The sequence below is a fragment of the Sinocyclocheilus rhinocerous genome, unplaced genomic scaffold (genome assembly GCF_001515625.1).
Source record: "Sinocyclocheilus rhinocerous isolate Xijiao unplaced genomic scaffold, SAMN03320098_v1.1 scaffold1007, whole genome shotgun sequence".
Lineage (NCBI taxonomy): Eukaryota > Metazoa > Chordata > Actinopteri > Cypriniformes > Cyprinidae > Sinocyclocheilus > Sinocyclocheilus rhinocerous.
The window spans coordinates 337,847-358,321 of record NW_015631056.1 but is presented as its reverse complement, the minus strand read 5'-3'; the positions used below and the strand labels follow the sequence as shown (position 1 = coordinate 358,321).

The following is a 20,475-nucleotide window of genomic DNA, read 5'->3' as shown; positions in this document are numbered from 1 at the left end:
GAGCCACTAAAGGGACATGGTTAGCTGCTTGCTAGCGGTAGCCTGTTACATTACAGTACATAAGATTTCACTTACCACATAAACAGAGTAAGGAGAGATGACTGAGGGAGATGGCGAATGATTTACAGATCCTGAGCACCACTGACAAGCATCTGATCTTGTAAAATGTGTGGTAAGTACTGCCGCTCTAGTTTACACAGAGCATGTGCGATCGCAAATCTCGAAAGTGAAAGTAAAAAGCAATCGTGCATTCGAAAGCAGTTTGATGCCGCATTTTATATACAGTATAATTACCCAAGGATATAACTGCGAGAGAGAGTACTGAAATATATATTTTCCCTGTTTCTTTCCTGCTGTGTGAGCTACTGAAATGAGCGCACTGTGAAACAGCCAATCAGAGCAGAGCTCAACATTATTATTCATGACCCTTCCAAATAAGGTAAAAACAGACCATTTCATTCTAGGGACAAATCCTAGGGTTGTAAATGGACATGTAAAACCTTTTCTGGAGATTTTTTGCCCTTACCTAAGCCACATACCTTCCATGTAGATATCAGAGAACAATTTTAAATATTGTATCATTTCATTCTATGGCACCTTTAAACAAACAGAGCAATTTTATTACTCTGTACACAACTAAAGTTTACACATTGAAGAAATCAACCTACAAATGGTGTACTTATAGTCTGCTTAAAGCGCATACTCTGCATAGCATATTAAAACACATAAAACCAAGAAGAGACTAGCAGAGCATTCACACATTGAATTATACCACAATCCTTTACATTTGCTTGTATCTCAAATGCAGTTAGTTTAAAGAAATTGTACAAAGATGATGATTCAGACCAATAGTAAATTAGGACCCTACAGGAAAGAAATTTTATATAGACAATAACAAAACTCCAAAACACAGCAAGTGTCTAAGTACACTCATCTTGACAACATCTCATCATTGTTGATTCGATTAAAATACTGGGCAGGGAATTAGATAATTAGTTTTTTTTTTTTTTTTAAATAAGTTACTAAAATATCTGAAATATATCCTTTTTAATATTTTTATGTTTTGAGTCTCTTATGCTCACCAAGGTTGCATTCATTTGATCAAAAATACAGCAAAACAGTAATATTGTGAAATATTTTTTCTATTTAAAAAAATAATTTATTCTTCTGATGACAAAGCTGAATCTTCAGTGTCACATGATCCTTCAGAAATCAGCCTACTTATATGCTGATCTGGTGCTCAAGAAGAATCATTTATTATGCTAAAGAATAATTTGTTGTTACGAACAATGTTGGAAGCAGTTGTGCTGCTACATAATATTTTGGTGATAGGACTCTTTTATGAATAGAAAGTTCAAAGGAAAAGCATTTCTTTGAAACATATCCTTTGCAACAATATAAGTCTCTATATTTTTGCTTAATAAAAGTATCAATTCATCAATAAATAAATAAATTCTTACAGACCCCAAACCTTTGAACACTAGTATACATGGAAATTTAATGATAACCATGCCAATATTAGATATTAGTTAATAAAGACTATTTCCATTCCATAGCTTCAAAGTAAGTCAGATCATTTCAGAACTGGCACATAAAATAAACATTTTGCAAACAGTGAAGAGTTTGCAAACAGAAATAGACTTCAGTCAATGCCAAAATCTGCAAAAGCATCTCCTGCTGCAGCCAAGCAACCAATCAGCAGTCTCCTGCTAGTAATTAGCTGGTTTAATGACCGTATTTTCACTGACAATCCAGCTCGTTTAACAAGACCAGGACAACATTTTACATGCTGTACACTTTCATAAAGCAGCTATTCTTGTGAAAAATGAGCCGCGCTAGACAGCTTAATCTGAACTGTCACTGAGATTGTGGGGATTAGCAACTAAAACCACTGCCAGGCAAGCTAAAGAGGCTATTACTCATAATGTATGTATATTAGTAGACCCAGCAGTGCTCCATTCTAAAACAGGGTACAAGTAAAGCCACTAGAATAGCATCTGCATGCTTAACAAATGACTTATGCACTGCCAGGAAGAACCACAGTCGTAATGCCGCCCACATCTAAGGTAAGGATCATATGATTTCCTGAGCCACAACTATGACCTCAGAGTGCACAGCTGTAACAGATCACACAGATCTGGTTATGGACATTACGTCCCGTACTACGAGATGCACCTCAAAGGATTACACCACGTAGCCTTCCACTAAACATGCCAGTCAGGGGTTACATGCCTGGATAATCTGCTCTAGTCCGCTGTATCCATTTAGTTAAGCATTAGGGAACTCCAAGAACAGGCGGCACAAATAAAAGGCTATTTCCAAGCATTTGATTAACGCAGAGCTGTCCACGTGTAATCGAATCCAGCTGGAGCTCTCATGACACCCTTTTTAAAAAAATTATCCATGTTGAGAGGGGAGAAAGTGGGGGGGGGGCAGGACACCCCAACTGCCATGGAGCAGGACACCCAGGTTTGGCTTTTCCTGTCCGTGCGGCAACACAACACTAGATCTCGGCTGGAATCCCACTGGTGTTGTCCTCACCAATAAATACACACAAATCACCTACAGGGCATCTGGCTCCAAACACCTCGTAGTCTTAAACATGATCTTGTCCTAATGGGCAGTGGGGATTTGTGTAAACAAAGTGTATTTTTAGGATCATGAGTTTGAGAAGAACAGCAGAAGTGTCACATCTTCCAACACTTTAATTAATGATGTTCCATTTGGCCTTAAATTGACTCAAACTAGGGCTGTGCAATTAATCACATGCGATTGTCAAGCGCATCTCGTCAGTAAAGCCGGTTCTGTGATTGGTAGTAAATCGCCTGCTTTCAGATGGAGCGGCATTTAATACACAGAGCCGTAGTTCACTGACAAGCTAGGCAATATCGCGTGCATAATCGAATGCGATTTCATCTGCGATTATGAACGCGATATTGCCTAATTGTCAGTGAACTACGGCTCTGTGTAGTAAATGCCGCTCCATCTGAAAGCAGGTGATGGAGATTTACTACTAATCACGGAACCGGCTTTACTGACGAGATGTGCATGACAATCGCATGCGATTAATTGCACAGCCCTAACTAAAACAGTTCATCTGTCATCAAGTGTGTTTATCAAGGGTGCTAAAGCGCCATTCGTTCATTTATAAAAGAGAACAAATTTAAATTGAATAAAATAACTATTTTTTTATGATTTACCAGTCCCGGACCTTTGATAAAGGAATACATTCAAATATACTCCATAACTCAGATAGATGTTCTGTCAACACAGAGCACTGTGATGGGTAAACGGATGGTCGACCACAAATATTAGCATCTCTACGTCAAGGCAAATTCCAACTTTAGAAGGACAGAGGGGGCCAAGAAGGTAGTAAACTGAGACTGAGAGTGATAGACAGAGAGAGAGACAGATAAAATTGGACACAGGCTAAAACACCACTCATCTTCATGCAACAAAACACTTTCAACATTTATTATGAGTGCTTTAAAGCCTGAAACTTCAATGTTCCCTGTAAATATCGGTCTTTCAATGTTGTGTCAGATGCTGCCGCATTGGAGGAAACGTCTTTCTCCGAGGAATACTGAAGCCTGACTGAATAAACCCTCATAGTTGGCCCTTTGGTTAGGTGAGGGGGCGTTAGATATTATTTGTTAAATATAACAAATCGTTTTGTGTCTGATTGGTCCAAATGCTACACGGTAAATAGGATTTTAAAAGGTTATGACAAAAATAAAATAAAAAAATATTAACACTAACATATGTTAAGCAAATGATCTTGAGATGAAGCACTATCCACCATGCTATGTTTACTCTATAGATCCATCTGTCATTAAGTACCAGTGAGGCCCATTTAAAGAACTGTGTTGCAAAGTTATATATATATTTACAACTATATAAATGTAATGTAACTTGCATGTTTATAATACTTGAGATGAGTTGGTGTACCAAAATAACTCGGGTGATGGATAATTTCTGTCCGTTCAGTTTACTGAGCTCTATCACTTATTCTTTACAACTTCTCTAAATTCTGTGCATGTTACATGTACACTATGGACAAAAGTATCTCTAAATTATTGAATTCAAGTGTTTCAATCAGACCCATTGCCACAGGTGTGTAAAATCAAGCACCTAGCATGCAGTCTGCATTTACAAACATTTGTGGGAAAAAAAAAATTCACTGTTAACCTTAAGTGGTTTTATTGGAAGTTGGAAAAAAAGTGACAAAGTGAAAAAGACCACGCAAGTCACAGAGTGGGGTCTCAGAGTGCTGAGGTGCATGATGCATTTAAAAAAAAATAAATAAATAAAAAAAACACCGCTCTGCTGATTTCATAACTGAGGAGTTCCAAACTTCCATTGGCATTAATACCAGCACAAAAACTGTGTGGCAGGAGCTTCATGGAATGGGTTTCCATGGCCGAGCAGCCGGATACAAGCCTCACATCACCAAGTACAATGCCAAGCGTCATATGAAGAGCACACAACCAATGGACTCTGGAGCAGTGGAAACATGTTCCGTCAAGTGACCAATCACACTTCTCTTTTTGGCAGTCTGATGGGTGAGTCTGGGTTTGGCAGATACCAGGAGAATGTTACCTACCTGACTGCATTGTGCCAAATGTAACATTTGGTGAGGAAGGATAATGGTAAATGGAATTATGGTAAATGCAGGGATCGCAAAATTTCTAAATCCCCGGTAGCCCTTCGGTCAGGCATTCTTCATATTTTGGTAGCCCAAAATAAATTTAACTAGCCCGAATATTGTGCCAAATGTAATATTTGGTGAGGAGGGATAATGGTAAATGGAATTATGGTAAATGCAGGGCTCGCAAAATTTCAAAATCCCTGGTAGCCTTTCGGGCAGGCATTCTTCATATTTTGGTAGCCCAAAATAAATTTAACTAGCCCGAATAAAAAAAAGACATTGGCTGAACTTCACTGCGGACAAATCAGCATGATCGAAAACTTCAGTGATTGTATTTTTTCAAGTCAAGAGAGTAGGGGTGCAACAAATCACAAACCTCACGACTCGGATCATATTACAGATTTTGAGTCACGGATTGGATAATTTTTCAATGAGCAAAAAAAATATGGTTCTTTATTATTTAAATAACACTTATTATTTAAAGAACACTTTACTTCTTCGATACCACAGCAAAAACTAGTAGCATATAGGGATGTAACGATTCACAAAACTCACGATGCGATATGATTCACGATAATGATTTCACAATACAATTTTCTCACGATTTTTTTTTTAAACAAAATGAGATTTAAGACAAATTATAAATGAAAAGGTGTCCTTTTATTATTTCTCAGACAAAATGCTGCACATTTCTTTGTGAAATTGAAATGTCAAATAATAAAACTAACTTGAAATTTTAAAACAAATCCTAAATCAAATAAATATATAATACAAATAAAAGAAATCTCTTCATATAAACAAACTAAGGCTTTGCCTGTGCTCTTTCAAACTTAGAGGCAACCACTGCATTTTAATCACGATCCAAACAAAGATGCTAAATACATGTTATTTCGATTGTAAAATTTCGAAATTTGAAGTAAAAACAGAATGGTCTGACTTAAGCTTTGTGAAACTACAGTACATAAAAAATCTGAATGAAACAAAAACAGCAAACGGGCTGAATGAGACGCAAATGTCACTCTCTGACAGCAGGTGGCGCTTATGGAACAGCAGGCATTTATAGGTATAGGTATATTTTGAGGTAATTTTGTATGTATGTGTCCGTTCAAGGTGCAAGGAGACGCGAAAGAGGAAGTAATTCAGTGTTCACACGCTGTATGAAATGCCGCTCTCTGTGTGCGCGCTTTGAGTGTGTGCGTGCAAATAACAGCACTAAATTGAATTCTCTTTAGCCTCTTCATGTGCTTGAATGGTTTAAAACGCTTGAATGTTTAAATCGGCAAGACCTAGAAACACGTGCAAATGATCAGCTACGATCCGGTTCACCACTACAGGTGAGTGAACAACGCGAATCGCGGAAGGAATTATAATATCACTATTCAAGATAGCCCGTCAGGCAGGGCAGTGATACATTTTGGTAGCCCGACTGGAAAACACAATAGCCCCGGGACGTCGGGCTAGCGATTTTGCGAGCCCTGAAATGGAATGGTAAATGGATAATGGAATTACTTTATCAAATGAATCAGTGGAACGGAGTTATCATAATATCTCCAGTTCACCAACACAATGAGAAATCAAATTAAATCCAAACACCAGTCGACTGAGGAAAGACAGCTGTCTATCACTGCATTCACGACTGCAGGTAAGTGCAGCTGTGCCCCGAGTAAACCGAGAAGAGAGCTTATCTGATAGCGAAATGATCTTGAGACATATGCTTCCTTTAAGTTTCCTTGAGGGAGAGTGGTTTAAGAACAGAATATATATATATATATATACACTAAAAGAAAACAGTGCGATATAACGTAACATTGTTGTAGAACATTGTGGTGTATAATGCCTAATCATAAGCTTGTTCAGAAATGATGACAAAGACAATATTTTTTTAAAAATCTAGTTTTTCTCATTAAACGTCATTTAAATAAACTAATATTTGAATGAGCCCAAATATTCAAATACAATATTTTTGAAAAATGCATGACTGTGCCCCATTGCACAAAGCAAGGGAGTTTGGTGAGGAAGAATTTTACCGGCTTGCACAGAGCCTTGACCTCAGCCCCTTCGAATACCTTTGGGGTAAACTGGAACAGAGATTGTGAGCCAGGCCTTCTTGTCTAACATCAGTGGCTATCTAATTATTTAGAATGCAATATCATTAAAGTCCCGGTTGGTGTAATGATCAGATGCCCCAATGCTTTTTGTCCATATAATCTATGTTTTAGGTCCCATAGACTCTTTGTTAAATAAGGATGCAGCCCTTCCTTTACACATTTTTTTTATATTATCCATATGTTCCACAGAAGTCACACATGTAGGAAAATCATAACAACATTTTCATTTTTGAGTGAACTTTCCCTGTACACTGTAGTATTTATGACAAAAGTATTATATAAAAAATCCTAAGTATAGTTGAAACCTGATATATTTATCTGCATAAGACATATAGCTACAACTATTTGAGCAGCTTTTAGTCTAACCCATTTACATTGTAAAGTTGAAAAAATGGCACCACCAGCCTAGTCTGTTCCAGTTACAATACAGGGACTCTGGGAACGTCAGATCTATGCAGCATATGCCACCCAGCCAGCTGCAGACTGGCTCAGAAAAGCCCCTCTCCATTCTCTGATTTCACGTAACCATATTAAGCCTCGTGTCAGAGGGCAAAAAATATTCTGTATTCCCAAAAATACCCTGCCAGAGAAAGCTCTCTATTCAAAGTGACAGTACACATATGCTTTACCTTCAGAACTATTCATTCAAATGAACACCTGAGACATGCCCTTTACCTAATACATTGTCCAACAATCCATCAGACCACTGTATTCCTATTTAAACACCTTTCTTTGATCACTCATCTACTGCTCCAGTGGAATGTGTTCACGTGAGAGAAGCTTACTTGAACCCTCACAGCAGTTTGGATAGGAATTGTACCTGCCCTTTCTGGCAAGCAACTCACATTGTGCACAAGAGATCACAACGAGCCAGATAGCCATTCTGCCGAAGGGGAGGCAGCAATAGCAGAAGCTCCCGATATAACAGAATGACCTGGATCCTTTTTCAGCACAGAGAATGTGGGGGTAGAAACAGCCTCAGGCCTCCAGAGTCAAGCTTAAACTCCAAGGCTCCAATAGTGGTTCTGTGTCTTGACGGTATGGAGCCAAACACCCTGCTTCACCACTTTACAGCTAAATATTTATCAAAGTGTCATTTTGTTGAATAAACACATTTGCATGTAACTGAAATATAACTGTGGCAAATATAACAGTACCAGCTACAGTACTGTTCAAAAGTTTGGCGTCTGTAAGAATTGTTAAATATTTTTTGAAGAAACCTTATGCTCACCAAGGCTGCATTTATTTGATAAAAATACAGTCAAAAGAGCAATATTGTGAAATATTATTACAATATAAAAAACGGTTTTCTAATTTAAAATATATTAACATTTAATTTATTCCTGTAATGGCAAAGCTCAATTTTCAGCAGACATTACTTCAGTCTTGAGGATCATACAGAATTTGATGCTGAAGAAACATTTCTTATTATGTTGAATACAGCTGTACAGCTGTTGAGGTTTTTTTTCATGATTTGTTGATGATTAGAAAGTTCAAAATAACAGCATTTATTTGAAATATATTTTTTCTTTTGCAACATTATAAATGTCTTCACTGTCCGTTTTGATAATTGGATGCATGCTGAATAAAAGTATTAATTTCTCTACATTTAAAAAAAAAAAAAAACTGACTGACTGACCCCAAATGTCTGAACGGTAGTGTATTTCAACCTAAGTCAAAAGTCAAGAACTAAAAGAATTTATGACAGCTAATATGAGGTACTGATAAAATAGTTTGCAGCAAACCACCACAAGTTTGTCAGTTGATTCTGCTAATCACAATAAAGCATGAAATGCATGAAACGAGAGATAAATTGTTTAAGCAACCTGTCAATAAAGGGATAGCCAACTCAAATTAAAATTCTGTCATCATTTATTCACCTTCATGAGAAGCCTTATTTTCTTCTGTGGTGCATAAAAGAAGTGTTGTGTTCTTCACAATATCTTATTTTGTGGTCCACAGAAGAAACAAAAGTCATACAGGTTTGGAGCAATTTTAGGGTTAATAAATGATCATTTTCACTTTTGGGAAAACTTTTGCTGATAAAAGTTGACGGACACAAATTTGAGCTATAGGCAAAAATGTCTATTGTAATCGGTTCTTATAAAAGATAACCAAGATTCTTAATGTAGAGGGTTTTGGTGAGGTGTATCACGACCTAAACTTAAACTTATGAAGCCAAACTAAACAGTTAGGCATTGTCACTCAAGCTGAAGGTGCAGATATAGGAGTGTGGCAAAACAAGGAATGCAGAGTTCAAAAAGAGAGAATGATGACAGGTGTAGTGTTTTATCAGTTGCTGTTGGCAGCCATGCTCAGAACTGACTGGAGCTAAAGGATGTGACACCCGCATACCCAACAACACCCCTGCTAATTATAACCGCTGCATTTGAAGAGGCACTGCAGTCAGACTGCCACCTCAACTTTCTGTGTGAATATTAAGTGTTCAGGTAATAGTTCACTCAAAATTAACTCTCTCATGTTGTTCCAAACCTGAATGACTTTATTGCTGCCGTACAACACTAACTGAGTTTAGCAGAATGTTCAAATATTTAAATAAAAAGAAAAAAATCTTGTGGACAGGAGGATTTTCAGTTGATTAGCTGCACTCTGTTCAGAAGACTTGTCATACAGACAAATAAATACTAAAAAGCGTTTTTTGTCTTTTTTGGAGCTTGACAGCCCTGGCTTTAATGGGAACATTCTGCTAAGCTTTCTTATCCTGTGTAAAATGTAAGAAAGAACAGGTTTGATATGGCATAAGGGCTTGTGAAAGATCTAATCGTAACTTCATACATTTGTGTAATAATGTGGAACGCTAAGAAATTCAAATTTTGTGAACATTTTTGTGGGGCTAATAAGATTTATTATTTATTTTTTTAAAGAAATGTATAGTTTTTCATTACAACAAGAATGCATTACATTGATCAAATGTGACAGTAAAGACATTTATAACGTTATAAAAGATTTCTTTTTTAAGCAAATACTGTTCTTTTGAACTATTTATCAATGAACCCTAAAAATCATGTAAAATGAGAATCCTAAAAATCAGTATCACAGTTTCCACAAAAATATTAAGCAGCACAGCTGTTTTCAACATTAGTAATAATAAGAAGTGTTGTTCTTGAAGCATCAAATCAGCATATGTGAATGATTTCTGAAAGATCATGTGACGCTGAAAACTGGAGTAATGGCTGCTGAAAATTCACCTTTCCTATCACAGGAATAAATTACATTATAAAATATATCACAAAACAAAAGTTATTTTAAATTGTAATGCTATTTTACAATATTACTTTTAAATGGTTTAAGTGTTTAGTACAATGAGTGGCAATTAGCCATGAAAAACATTCTTCTAAAATCAAAGCAAACATGCACATTCATAAGCTTTGTGGGCTGACATATAGCTTGGTCAACATCAATATAACAAAGGGTACGATTAGCAGACAGACCTCATTTCTCATGCAATATTGTTCACAGAATTAGCAGGCTTATCTGAACACCAAGTGCCTGGCAAAATAAACAAAAATGATTTTTCATGATAAGGGACCATTCAAAATAATTTAAAGAAAAGAGAACATATAAATGGACTGTTTAAGGTTCCATTATAAAAGAGCACACTTTACTCACTGGTCTGATATGACATACGTCTAATTCTCCCCATAGAAACCAACTGATCCATATCATTAAGGGAACCCTTTTCTTTATTTACAGTCACGTTTGGTGTGGAGAAAATTCACATTCACACTCACCTTGTTCTTTTGCCTTGCAAAAGAAAATTGTATTTTAACAAAGAACATGTGGGACATTGTTGGAGTGAAGACAGCGCCAAGTGATGAGTTGCTAGCAGCAAGTCAATGAGCTTTTTCAGCTATACAGTGTACACTTATGCTGAAAAACAGGAGCCTTGCCAATAAGGTATGACCCATGGGCCAGCTACCAATAAAAGTGACAGCTGTGATAAAAAGCAGCTGCAGTTTGTCAAAAGGACCGCAGACAGTATACTCCACTTGATGCCTTTTCCTAAGCTACTCATCAGCATCAGCAGTCCATCAGCCCATACACAGTAAGCAGACCGGTCTGTCTCCTTCACGTCAAACACTGAATACTGTGAGATGGACTTTAAAAGCAAAGTAGGTCTACAGTGCTAATAAAAGGTAAAACAACACAAATAAAACACACAGTCCTGCAATACCATGTGTCTCAAAGAGAGATTACAAGCGCATAGAAGTAGAGCGAGGAGGATGAGTTACACTACCTCAGAAAAGTGCTTAAAACCCTTTAGAATGTGCTGGATACATGAGTCCTGATGTAAAAGAGGAGAAACCTTCTTTGCCTGACTACCACTAAAACAAAAATCTAAAAATACAGTTTCTTGACCCTGATAAACAATATGAAGCTGAACAGAATTGCCAATGCAAAAGGACAATGTACAGCAGCAAATCTTCAGAAAAGTTACAAAACAGATGATTAATCTATGCAAAGAAGCTCTCATAAATAACACACTTTCATCCATTATGTCAATGGAAATGAATGAAAACAACCTCAGAACACCAAAAAAGGACACTCATCTTTGCGTGACATCTCCTTGTCATAAGGTCATTTTTCAGTTTTTAAATGGCCAAGAGAATAACAAAGCATAAAAATACAAAAGTAGCATAATGTTGAGACATGTGGTAACACTATGGGGTAAGTCGTCACAATGGAAACCTGCCAAAATATAACTTTTAATAGGATTTTCAGCTAAATTTAAGCAGTAAAAAACATCTCATGAACAATGTTTTGGTCAAAAGAAAAGAAAAGAAAAAGAAAGAAACTGTAGTTTCTACATGGCATAAAATTGCAGCATTGGAGGAGTATTGCTTGAAGCCAACATACAAGACTAACATATTTGTGTAATCAAAACCTTTACTCCAAACCTAAGGTATCTCCCCTAAAGCTTGATTTTGTTTCCAACAAACATAGGCTTATGTTTGATGAACTGTTTGAAAATGTTTGAAAACATACGCAATCTAACAAATGAATGAATAGCAATTTAACAAATGAATGAATAGCAAGTAAATTAGGTAATAAGGCGAGGAATGTAATCAAAGACAAACAAAACATCCGAAGAACAATGGAGAATCCACAAGTATAAATGTACAAAGCGCTGAGGGGATGTTTAAATGTGATGACACAGAGGGGTGTGGCGTCAGCATGGGCTCCATGTGTCTGGACCGTCACAAAAGCATTTCACCCCACTGCTGCGGCTGAATGTGGGTAGCTGTTTTAAGAGTGATTTAAAGACTTAAACAATGTCAGAGTATTTAAATTGGCGGGAATGGAATGGTTACAGTAATGCGGACTGAAAGAGAAATGCCTGGAAGTAATACATTCAATTAGGATTCAGTCCTCGAATCTATGCTTATTGTTGCGATTTAAACACACTGCAAATGAATTCTTCTAAAGAAGTTCCCTTCTGCTCTAAAAAAGGAAAATATTAAAAATTCCGCTATTTATAAAGTGTCCACTATTTTAAAATGAACTGATCAATGGCAAAGTTTTGAAGTTAAGCATCACATCTTCAGATAAACAATGTAGGAGTTGCCAAGTTTGGAACATAAAAAAAAAAAATAATAATAATTTTTTTTTTATGTAACTTAACCATTTTTATTTCATCCATAGCCCCTCCTCTTTCTCGTGAAAAACGAGAGCTTACACAAACCACCGAACACGAATATTTGCCTTAATGCAAATATCAGTCATCATCCGTCTTTCTGCATTTCAGAGACAAACGTTCAAGTAGTTAAACTTACCAATTACAATGCAGATACCCACAACGTTCCCATCGAGTAGTGTGCGCGTGTATTAATTCTCCTCATTAGCAACTGGTGAAGCGTGTGTATCGTGTCAGATGAGATATAAAAACTCTATGCACGTCTCTGTCCAGCACACACTGCTCATTTCCACGCACCTCTAAATCCCAATCCATTCAACACTGCATGTGAGATCGGTCTTGCCGTATTAATACATAACACATTAAAACACACAAGGATCGCGGATATTTCTGTGCACAATTCACAAAACGCCGAAATCTGAGCACACTGGATCTTACCGGTGAGTTTGTTTACCGCAGTTTCATTGCAAGCTCGCAGCCGCTCGATGCACAGTAAACTACGGTCTTGTCCTGCCTCTTTGGAGTAAATCCCTTCTCGATTTACGGAATTTACCGAGCCCAGACGATTACTAAAGGTGGGACTAGAGGAAATGCGTCATGCAGACCGGAATTCAGGGGATTGTAGTCCTGATATCCTCTACTGTGTATTAGTCAGGTTTTTTAATGGTCAATTTGTATTACATTAATATATTTGAATATATAATACCGTATTTATTCACATAAACTTCCAACCCATATAGACATTACTACTATATAATGGTAATAATTAATATGAATAATTATAACATATCACATTATAATCATAACATAATTAATAATTAATCTAAAATACATTACCCCCAAAATGTAGGGTAGGCCTATACCTGTACACGCCACAAATTGTCTTACACACAAACATTAGCTTGGACATTTATTAATAGCCAGTTTACTTCATGATAACCATAATTTTATTTGTTAAATTACAAGTATTACACATTTCCAGTGTTACAGAGAAAATGAAAATGATATGAGAAAGAGAGAGACTCTCTCTTTCCCGCTCTGTTATTCTCTGGTTTTGATGTGCAGTTGTAAATCGTGTTCCCGGTTTTAGGGGATCGAGCCTCAAGCTGGATTGAAGTCATGGATTGTGTGGTCAGGCACCTGGAATGTGTTATAGATGTGTTGACCCAACAAAGCTCAAACAGGGGTAAGCCCACCAGCATTCCACAAATTCTACTGAGAACACCGCTCCTGTCCTAAAAACTAAAATATGCAATTCCTCTCTATCACCCTCATGAAATATGTGGATTTCACAATGTATTCTGACAACAGTATTGGCATAAGCCTTGTAACCTTGTAAGCATTTCTGCTGATATTCATTGTTACAATGTACTTTGACTATCAGATCATTAAACCACTTTAGCTTATGTCTGTAAGTGCCTAAATGCTGCTCTCTATGGATTAAATTGTGGTATTACAAATCAAATACCACAATATTGGTTAACCATCTTCAAGAAACGACTAAAAACACATCTGTTCCACCTTTATTTGACCCTCTAACTCTAACACTTTCTATTCTATTTTAATTCTACTTTATCTCTATTTATCTTTTTAATTTTTAATTTATTAATTGCTTCTGTTGTCCTCATTTGTAAGTCGCTTTGGATAAAAGCGTCTGCTAAATGACTAAATGTAAATGTAAATGTATTACAGCATGGTCAGGATTTTGTTTGTTGTGTGTTTTATGTTACTATGTGTTCAAGTTGTGGCTCCTTCATACTGTTATTCTACACCATTATATGGGCAAAAAGTTTAAAATGATAACTTTTTTATCCTCTTTCCTATTACTTGTTTCGCTTCTGTTTCAGTTTTTATAACCATTTCTTACTATGTGTAAGTAAGTTGTTGTTTTTTAGCATGTGTGTTTGGCAGTGTTATTTTTTAGGATTACTGATAAACTACTGTCATTTGATTTGTATTATTTGTATTTGTTATTTATTTTAATTTTAGGTAAATTATGTCTGAAAGTTTTTAGTTTTATTTAATTTGAGTTATTTTAATACTTCAACAAACTAAATGGAAATTAAATAATATATATATTGAATTTATAAATGTGTATGTGGTTTTTTTTTGGTGTTTGGCGTAGTGTTATGTTAGAATCATTATTATACTCATACCTTTTGTTCTTTAATATTTTGAATTGTTTTTAGCTTTACTTTTTGTTTTTCATTTAAATGTTAAGTTTTGAAATTTTGTTGTATGCATTTGTCATTTTTATTTAATTTCTTTATTTTTAAAATGTGTATAGGTAGTATTTATAAAGTTTTAGCTTTTAGTTTTGGATCTGTTTTTAGTTGTTTTAATACTACAATTGATTGCTTCTGTTGTCCTCATTTGTAAGTCGCTTTGGATAAAAGCGTCTGATAAATGGCTAAATAAATAAATAACAGTATAATATAAGAATATAGGGGTATATAGGGGTATAATGTATGAAAGAATGTAATTTCTGAATAATCAATAATTCACATTTATTCTCATCTATATTAGGAATATAGAAAGTGCAGACCAGAACAGGTCTACAGCCCCTACACCACAGTATGATTACGACTTAATTCTGGTATGATTATGACTTCATAGGTGTAGTAGAAACTTAGTGTAAACTAGAAACCAATTTTTTCCCATATGGGACAATAAAGTAGGCTATATTCCATCCTATTGTGCTGTAGGAAACGAGTCCATCAACTGAGTTCACCTTTGTGCACTTGGAATATCTTTAAGATGACTTTGTTTAATATATCTTTCACAAATTGACCCAAATGAATGTCCAAACCTGTTGTAACTAGTCAGCCCTTTATTTATTGACATTGGTATTTTAGAATCAAAACTTAAAATATGTTTCTCTGAAACATATGAGTTTACTTTGTATTTTTAGTTTTTTCAAAAAGTAAAAATTAAGTATTATGTATTTTTCAAACTTAACAGTAAAAGCTCTTAAAGCAATTCACCCGTAGATGGGGCTGTTGCTCTCATCTTTCCCTTGAATAATTAAATGCCAGCTGTCATTTCCATAATAGTGAAATTATTGCTATTTGCCATTCAAAGCCCCACCCAGATTCTTTTCTTTATAATATACATGGTTAAAAACAACAACACACACAAAACAAAACAGTGGAGCAGAAGAGAACATGCACAGAAACATTACATATAAGCATGAGACAGTTTTTCATTATTAAACAGATTTCTTTCATGCCCTGCTTACAGCATCCTGCATATTACCTTTTTTATTTCTAACAATAGGAATATGTTGTAGGCTTTATACCGAGAATTAACACTATTACAGCCACATGTGAACGTGATATTTTATTTACAGAGCTCGTGTCATAAACACGACATATCACACATAAACACAGCGCTCCTGTGTTCCTCGTATTATATACCCAATGAGGGAGAGCACGTTCTTAAAAAAGCCCAACACATTTAAAGTGCAGCACATTAGAATACACAAATCACTTTGTATTTCTGAACAGATCATTTATCACAATGATTTACAGAATAGTTATTCAATTGTTCATTAATTTGATGATTAATTATTTACATCTATTATAATGGTTTGTGGCTAAATTATATTTTGTCATTGAACATCTGTGCATGCGATATGGATACTGTACCAAGTTTGGAACCCTTTTCTACAGACAACAGCAGCTTATGTCTTTCAGTATCTGATTGCAGGCTTGAGATTCTAGACAACATGTTTGGATTCAAAACATTCAGCACAAAGACAAAAAGCCACGTGTTCAAACATCACAAGATCAACTTGTAACCGGATTCCCTGGGGACCACGTGGACCAGTCTGTCTGAAGAGCTTGGAAACTTGTCCCTAAAGGAAAACCACAACCAGGGGACAAAGGGGAGAGTGTAATGGATGCATGTGGTGGGAAAATGCCATCACAATCAGGCCTATATCAAAGTATTTCCTATGGCTTCAACATATATCAGCAAATTAAAATTGTTAATAATATACATAGGCCTAGCTATTTCCAGAGAATTTACATTTAGGTAAATTGTAGAATGTGGTTATCCTAAAGCGGCAAATTAAAGTAAACAGTAATTTTATATCTTGCACGTAAATAAATAAACGAATACCCTCTAGGCGTCTCTCATTTGATAAACAAATGAACATCAGTCGTCTCAGTACACTTTCACTGTGCGATCCATGTTCTTGTATTAACTAGCCAGCCTGTTTATAATACAGTAATCGCAGCGAGCCCTGATGCTGCAGACAGTGCGAGCGGATCGCCGATTGAGTCGATGTCGCTGTATACGCCTGCTATACAGGGAGGGAAGTAACCGTATCAAATGCGTATTGTGGCATTTTAGCACGTTATCTGCGACAGGGTCGCTGTCGTTCTCGACTCACCATGGTGTTCGAGTCTTTAGTCAGTGATCTCTTGAACAGGTTCATAGGAGATTATGTGGAAAACCTGGACAAGTCGCAGCTCAAGATCGGCATATGGGGGGGTAAGCGTTTATTCGTCAAAACAGCCTGTCAACATTAGTGCAAAGAAGCGCTCGTATTCTATTCTGGTTTGTTGTCTTGCAAAACGTCCTATATCGATATGCAGTGCGAGCTAGTTGTAAATTGAATGCAGTGTCCATTAAGGTCTCTCGTGCTGGATTAGTTTCTGTTCTGTAAGACTGCCAGTCCGTCAAGTTGCTTGCCACAAGGAGTCGTTCGCAGGCGATAAAGACACATTATTTATACTGTTTACTTTGATTATTTTTACGGGTTTCCGCCTTTATTGTGTTAAAAGGATTTCAGTCATCATCATTACTCAAGCCTGTTACTTTCCGCTTACATTTATATTTTATGAGACAGAAAATGGTTCTCAACAATTGGCTGTGCAGATGAATGTACAGTCATTATTGCAAACACTGCTGTTTATTCTGTTCTGTTGAATTTTTGCAAGTAAAGCTCAAGGTGAAGTGGACCACACCTTCATAGATAATAAAAAGTTTAATCATGTCATTCATTTTCCTGAAAATTTGAAGTGCTGTACACTTACTCTTTATGTCATACTGGGAATACAGAGTGTCGCATTGTTGGAGCTTTAGGAACAGATTCAAAATGTCTTGGAAAAGTTAAATTCCAAATATATTTTTGGAAAAACTTGGGGCACTATATTACTACAGATTTATCTTGATGGCCCCTGTGACTCATATCCCCCCATTACTCCTATCAACACTAATGACACATTTTAGAGTTTAAACAGTTTGTGTAAACAGGATCATACACAATCACTGATGGGAACATGACCCTTTCATGTCCCTGTGCTTAATCATTCTATTTGTGGTAGATGTATTTTTAATGTTTGTAGGTTTATATGCAAATATGTGTTTTCCCTTATCAAATTACTGTCATTCTGCTGTGTTGATATAGTCGCTTTACAGGATGTGTCAAGGCCGGAACAACTCCGACTAGATTCTTTCAGATAAATTCCAAGGATAGTTTGAAGCCAAGTTCATTAGAATCATAAGAAACATATGTTGGCATGAAAACAAAAATTCACCTCATCTGTTTATGCATGTCATCCTACTGTGAACAAATGATCCATTTATATGTTTCATATTTTAAATCTCGTAATTTTTGATCAAAATGTCATAGCATGCCATTGTCAATGGATCTTCCGATGGAAATGGCAGACTTTTCTCTAGTGATGTATGCAGGACTTCTCCAAACCTGCTTAAACCCCGCCTTTGAGAGATTCGTATTGATCCCTAAAAGGCAAAATGAACATAGACTGCATAATACGTTATGTACAGTCTGCAGTATACATTGTCATATAGTATGCATGATATAAAATGTACAGTAAATCATTTTTTAAAATCTTTTTATGTTTTTTTTTTTTTCAGGAAATGTGGTGTTGGAAAATCTGAGGGTGAAAGAAAATGCTTTGGTAAGAATGTATTGGACAATATTAAGTTTAATTACATTTTAGGTATTATTTTAATGTAGATTTGTGTTTGTATTAACATGACGAAATTAAGAATATAGTAAAAAAAAACACTCACATACACACACATAAAAGAAGCATATTTATCTTGATAAGAGAGTGTGCGTGTCTTGTGTATGTAACACTGTGGTTAGTGGTAAAAACTCTAAAGCATCTGCTGAATCAAGAGTGTGCTAACACAAGATTTGCTGATGTTACCACAACTAAACCATAATAACTAGAGTTTTACTATGTATGTGTGCACAAAAAGAGATTTCTGATATTGTATGCTTGAAATCTGCATTTCAGACCCATTTCACCAATTTATCTTTGTTCTTTAGAGCGAGTTTGACGTCCCTTTTAAAGTGAAGGCTGGTCAGATTGGTGAGTATCCAACTTTCACTTTATCAGGCAAATTGTGCTGCAGCATGTGTAGTGTTATGGAAAAGTGTGAAATGTGTAGTTTTCTCATATTCTGGCGCGTGTGTTTATAACCTGTAACCAAGGAGATTGAAGTAGAAAAAGTTTCAGTGTTCAGTTTGATGAATCGCGCTTCCTATTTTGTGCCGCTCTAGATAGATTATGCTGACTGATTGAACTTTGCAACAGCAGTTTTCAGCAATAAAACTGATTTTATTTCACTGCCTGATGTTTGTTAGGAGAGATCACACTCCAAATATAATAAAAACAGCTGAGCAGTAGTAAAGCTTGTTGTAATATGAATTTGAAAATGGTAAATTGAAGTTTGTGGTCTACTTTCACAGTCCCTAATTTTTCCTCAATAGATTTGAGGTTGAGTTGAAGCAATTTTCAACAAATACTTCTATTCATGAATAATCACATAGGAGCTGGAGGTTAAAATATCATGAGATAAGGCAGGTTGTGGAAGCAATATGACACTGTTGTGAAACTTTATAGGCCTCCTGGTCTAGTTAAAATGACTTTGTAAGAATAATCCATTTCAGTAAAGTTGTTATATAATGTTTCTGTAATTCAGCAAACATCACAGCACAGATGTCTTGCCAGTAAGAGGGAGCTTGCTGAAATCGGTTCATGTTATCACATGATCCAGTCAGATGATTTTAAACGTTAGCTGGACAGTGTGCCAAGATGTCAAGCAGTAAAAAGTAATTGGTTAACAAGGACGACATGCTTCTCTGAATAGCTCTGTGAAATTCCTTCCATATTTTCTGCATTTTACAAAATCTTCATTCAAAAAGATCTACTTGTTATTGTATGTAAGATATCTAGCCATAAGTTATCCAGTAAACCTTGATCTGTAATGCAACAAATTAAAATTTTCACATTTTCCTAATGCCTTAAAAATTTTTCTGATGCCTTTCCACGTTTTTTTTTTTTTTACATCTGATCTCATTCTTCAACAAAAGTCTGTCTAACAAGTCATTTTTAACAAGTCTGGCTATTCTGCCTAATAACCATTTTTGTATTGTACTTTACTAATATATGTGTCTTACTTTTAACTGAGATGCATGGAAAAACATAATGCTAATGATTTCAGAGGATCTATATTCGTGTAATTCAAGCACTTTTATCTTTCATATTGTCACACTGAATTGAAAATGTCTGCTCTTAAGGTAAACTGACTCTGAAGATCCCTTGGAAAAACCTGTACAATGAGGCGGTGGTGGCCACATTAGATGGATTATACCTTCTGGTGGTTCCCGGTGCAAGTGAGTGCTTATAGTTTTTTTTTTGTTGTTGTCTTAAAATGTTCCCTTAATGCAACATGTTTCTTAATGTGGAAGTTTAAATTGTTTATATATCTAACTTGAAGCACCATGCTATTTATTTCATGGCACTTTACTGCAGTAATTTGTCTGCAAAAAAACTTTCATTTTTTGTTATAACATCTCCTCTTAGGAATAATTGCATGATTTATTTATAACCTAAATGGATTCCTGCCTCTTAACTGAGGGGTGTGTAGTGTCTTGCATTATAAAACATTTCACTAAACAAAGAAAATTTAATTATCATTGAAAATCGTATTAATGAAAACATGCACCAGACACAAAATACTATATACTTATAACAGTGTTTCCCAACCTCTCTTTAGTCGCGGCACCCTTTGGAAAT

At 35.8% G+C, this 20,475-nt stretch overlaps 2 protein-coding genes across 6 annotated transcripts in view; one reads left to right on the top strand and one right to left on the bottom strand.

Moving 5' to 3' along the window:
* Window positions 1-12,935, bottom strand: part of tln2a (talin 2a) — a 53,058-nt gene extending 40,123 nt beyond the window's left edge. Inside the window, exon 1 of the mRNA XM_016554131.1 lies at window positions 12,851-12,935. The gene's annotated coding sequence lies outside the window, so the exon portion shown is untranslated. The remainder of the gene's footprint in view (window positions 1-12,850) is intronic.
* A 3,756-nt stretch (window positions 12,936-16,691) lies between these two features.
* The window catches only part of LOC107741405 (vacuolar protein sorting-associated protein 13C-like), a 51,428-nt gene continuing 47,644 nt past the window's right edge, over window positions 16,692-20,475 (top strand). For all 5 annotated transcript variants that reach the window (XM_016554128.1, XM_016554126.1, XM_016554124.1 and 2 more), the window contains exons 1-4: window positions 16,692-16,909; window positions 18,302-18,345; window positions 18,723-18,765; window positions 19,977-20,072. In XM_016554128.1, coding sequence (XP_016409614.1) covers window positions 16,810-16,909; window positions 18,302-18,345; window positions 18,723-18,765; window positions 19,977-20,072 — 283 coding nt within the window. In that variant the 5' untranslated portion in view covers window positions 16,692-16,809. The remainder of the gene's footprint in view (window positions 16,910-18,301; window positions 18,346-18,722; window positions 18,766-19,976; window positions 20,073-20,475) is intronic.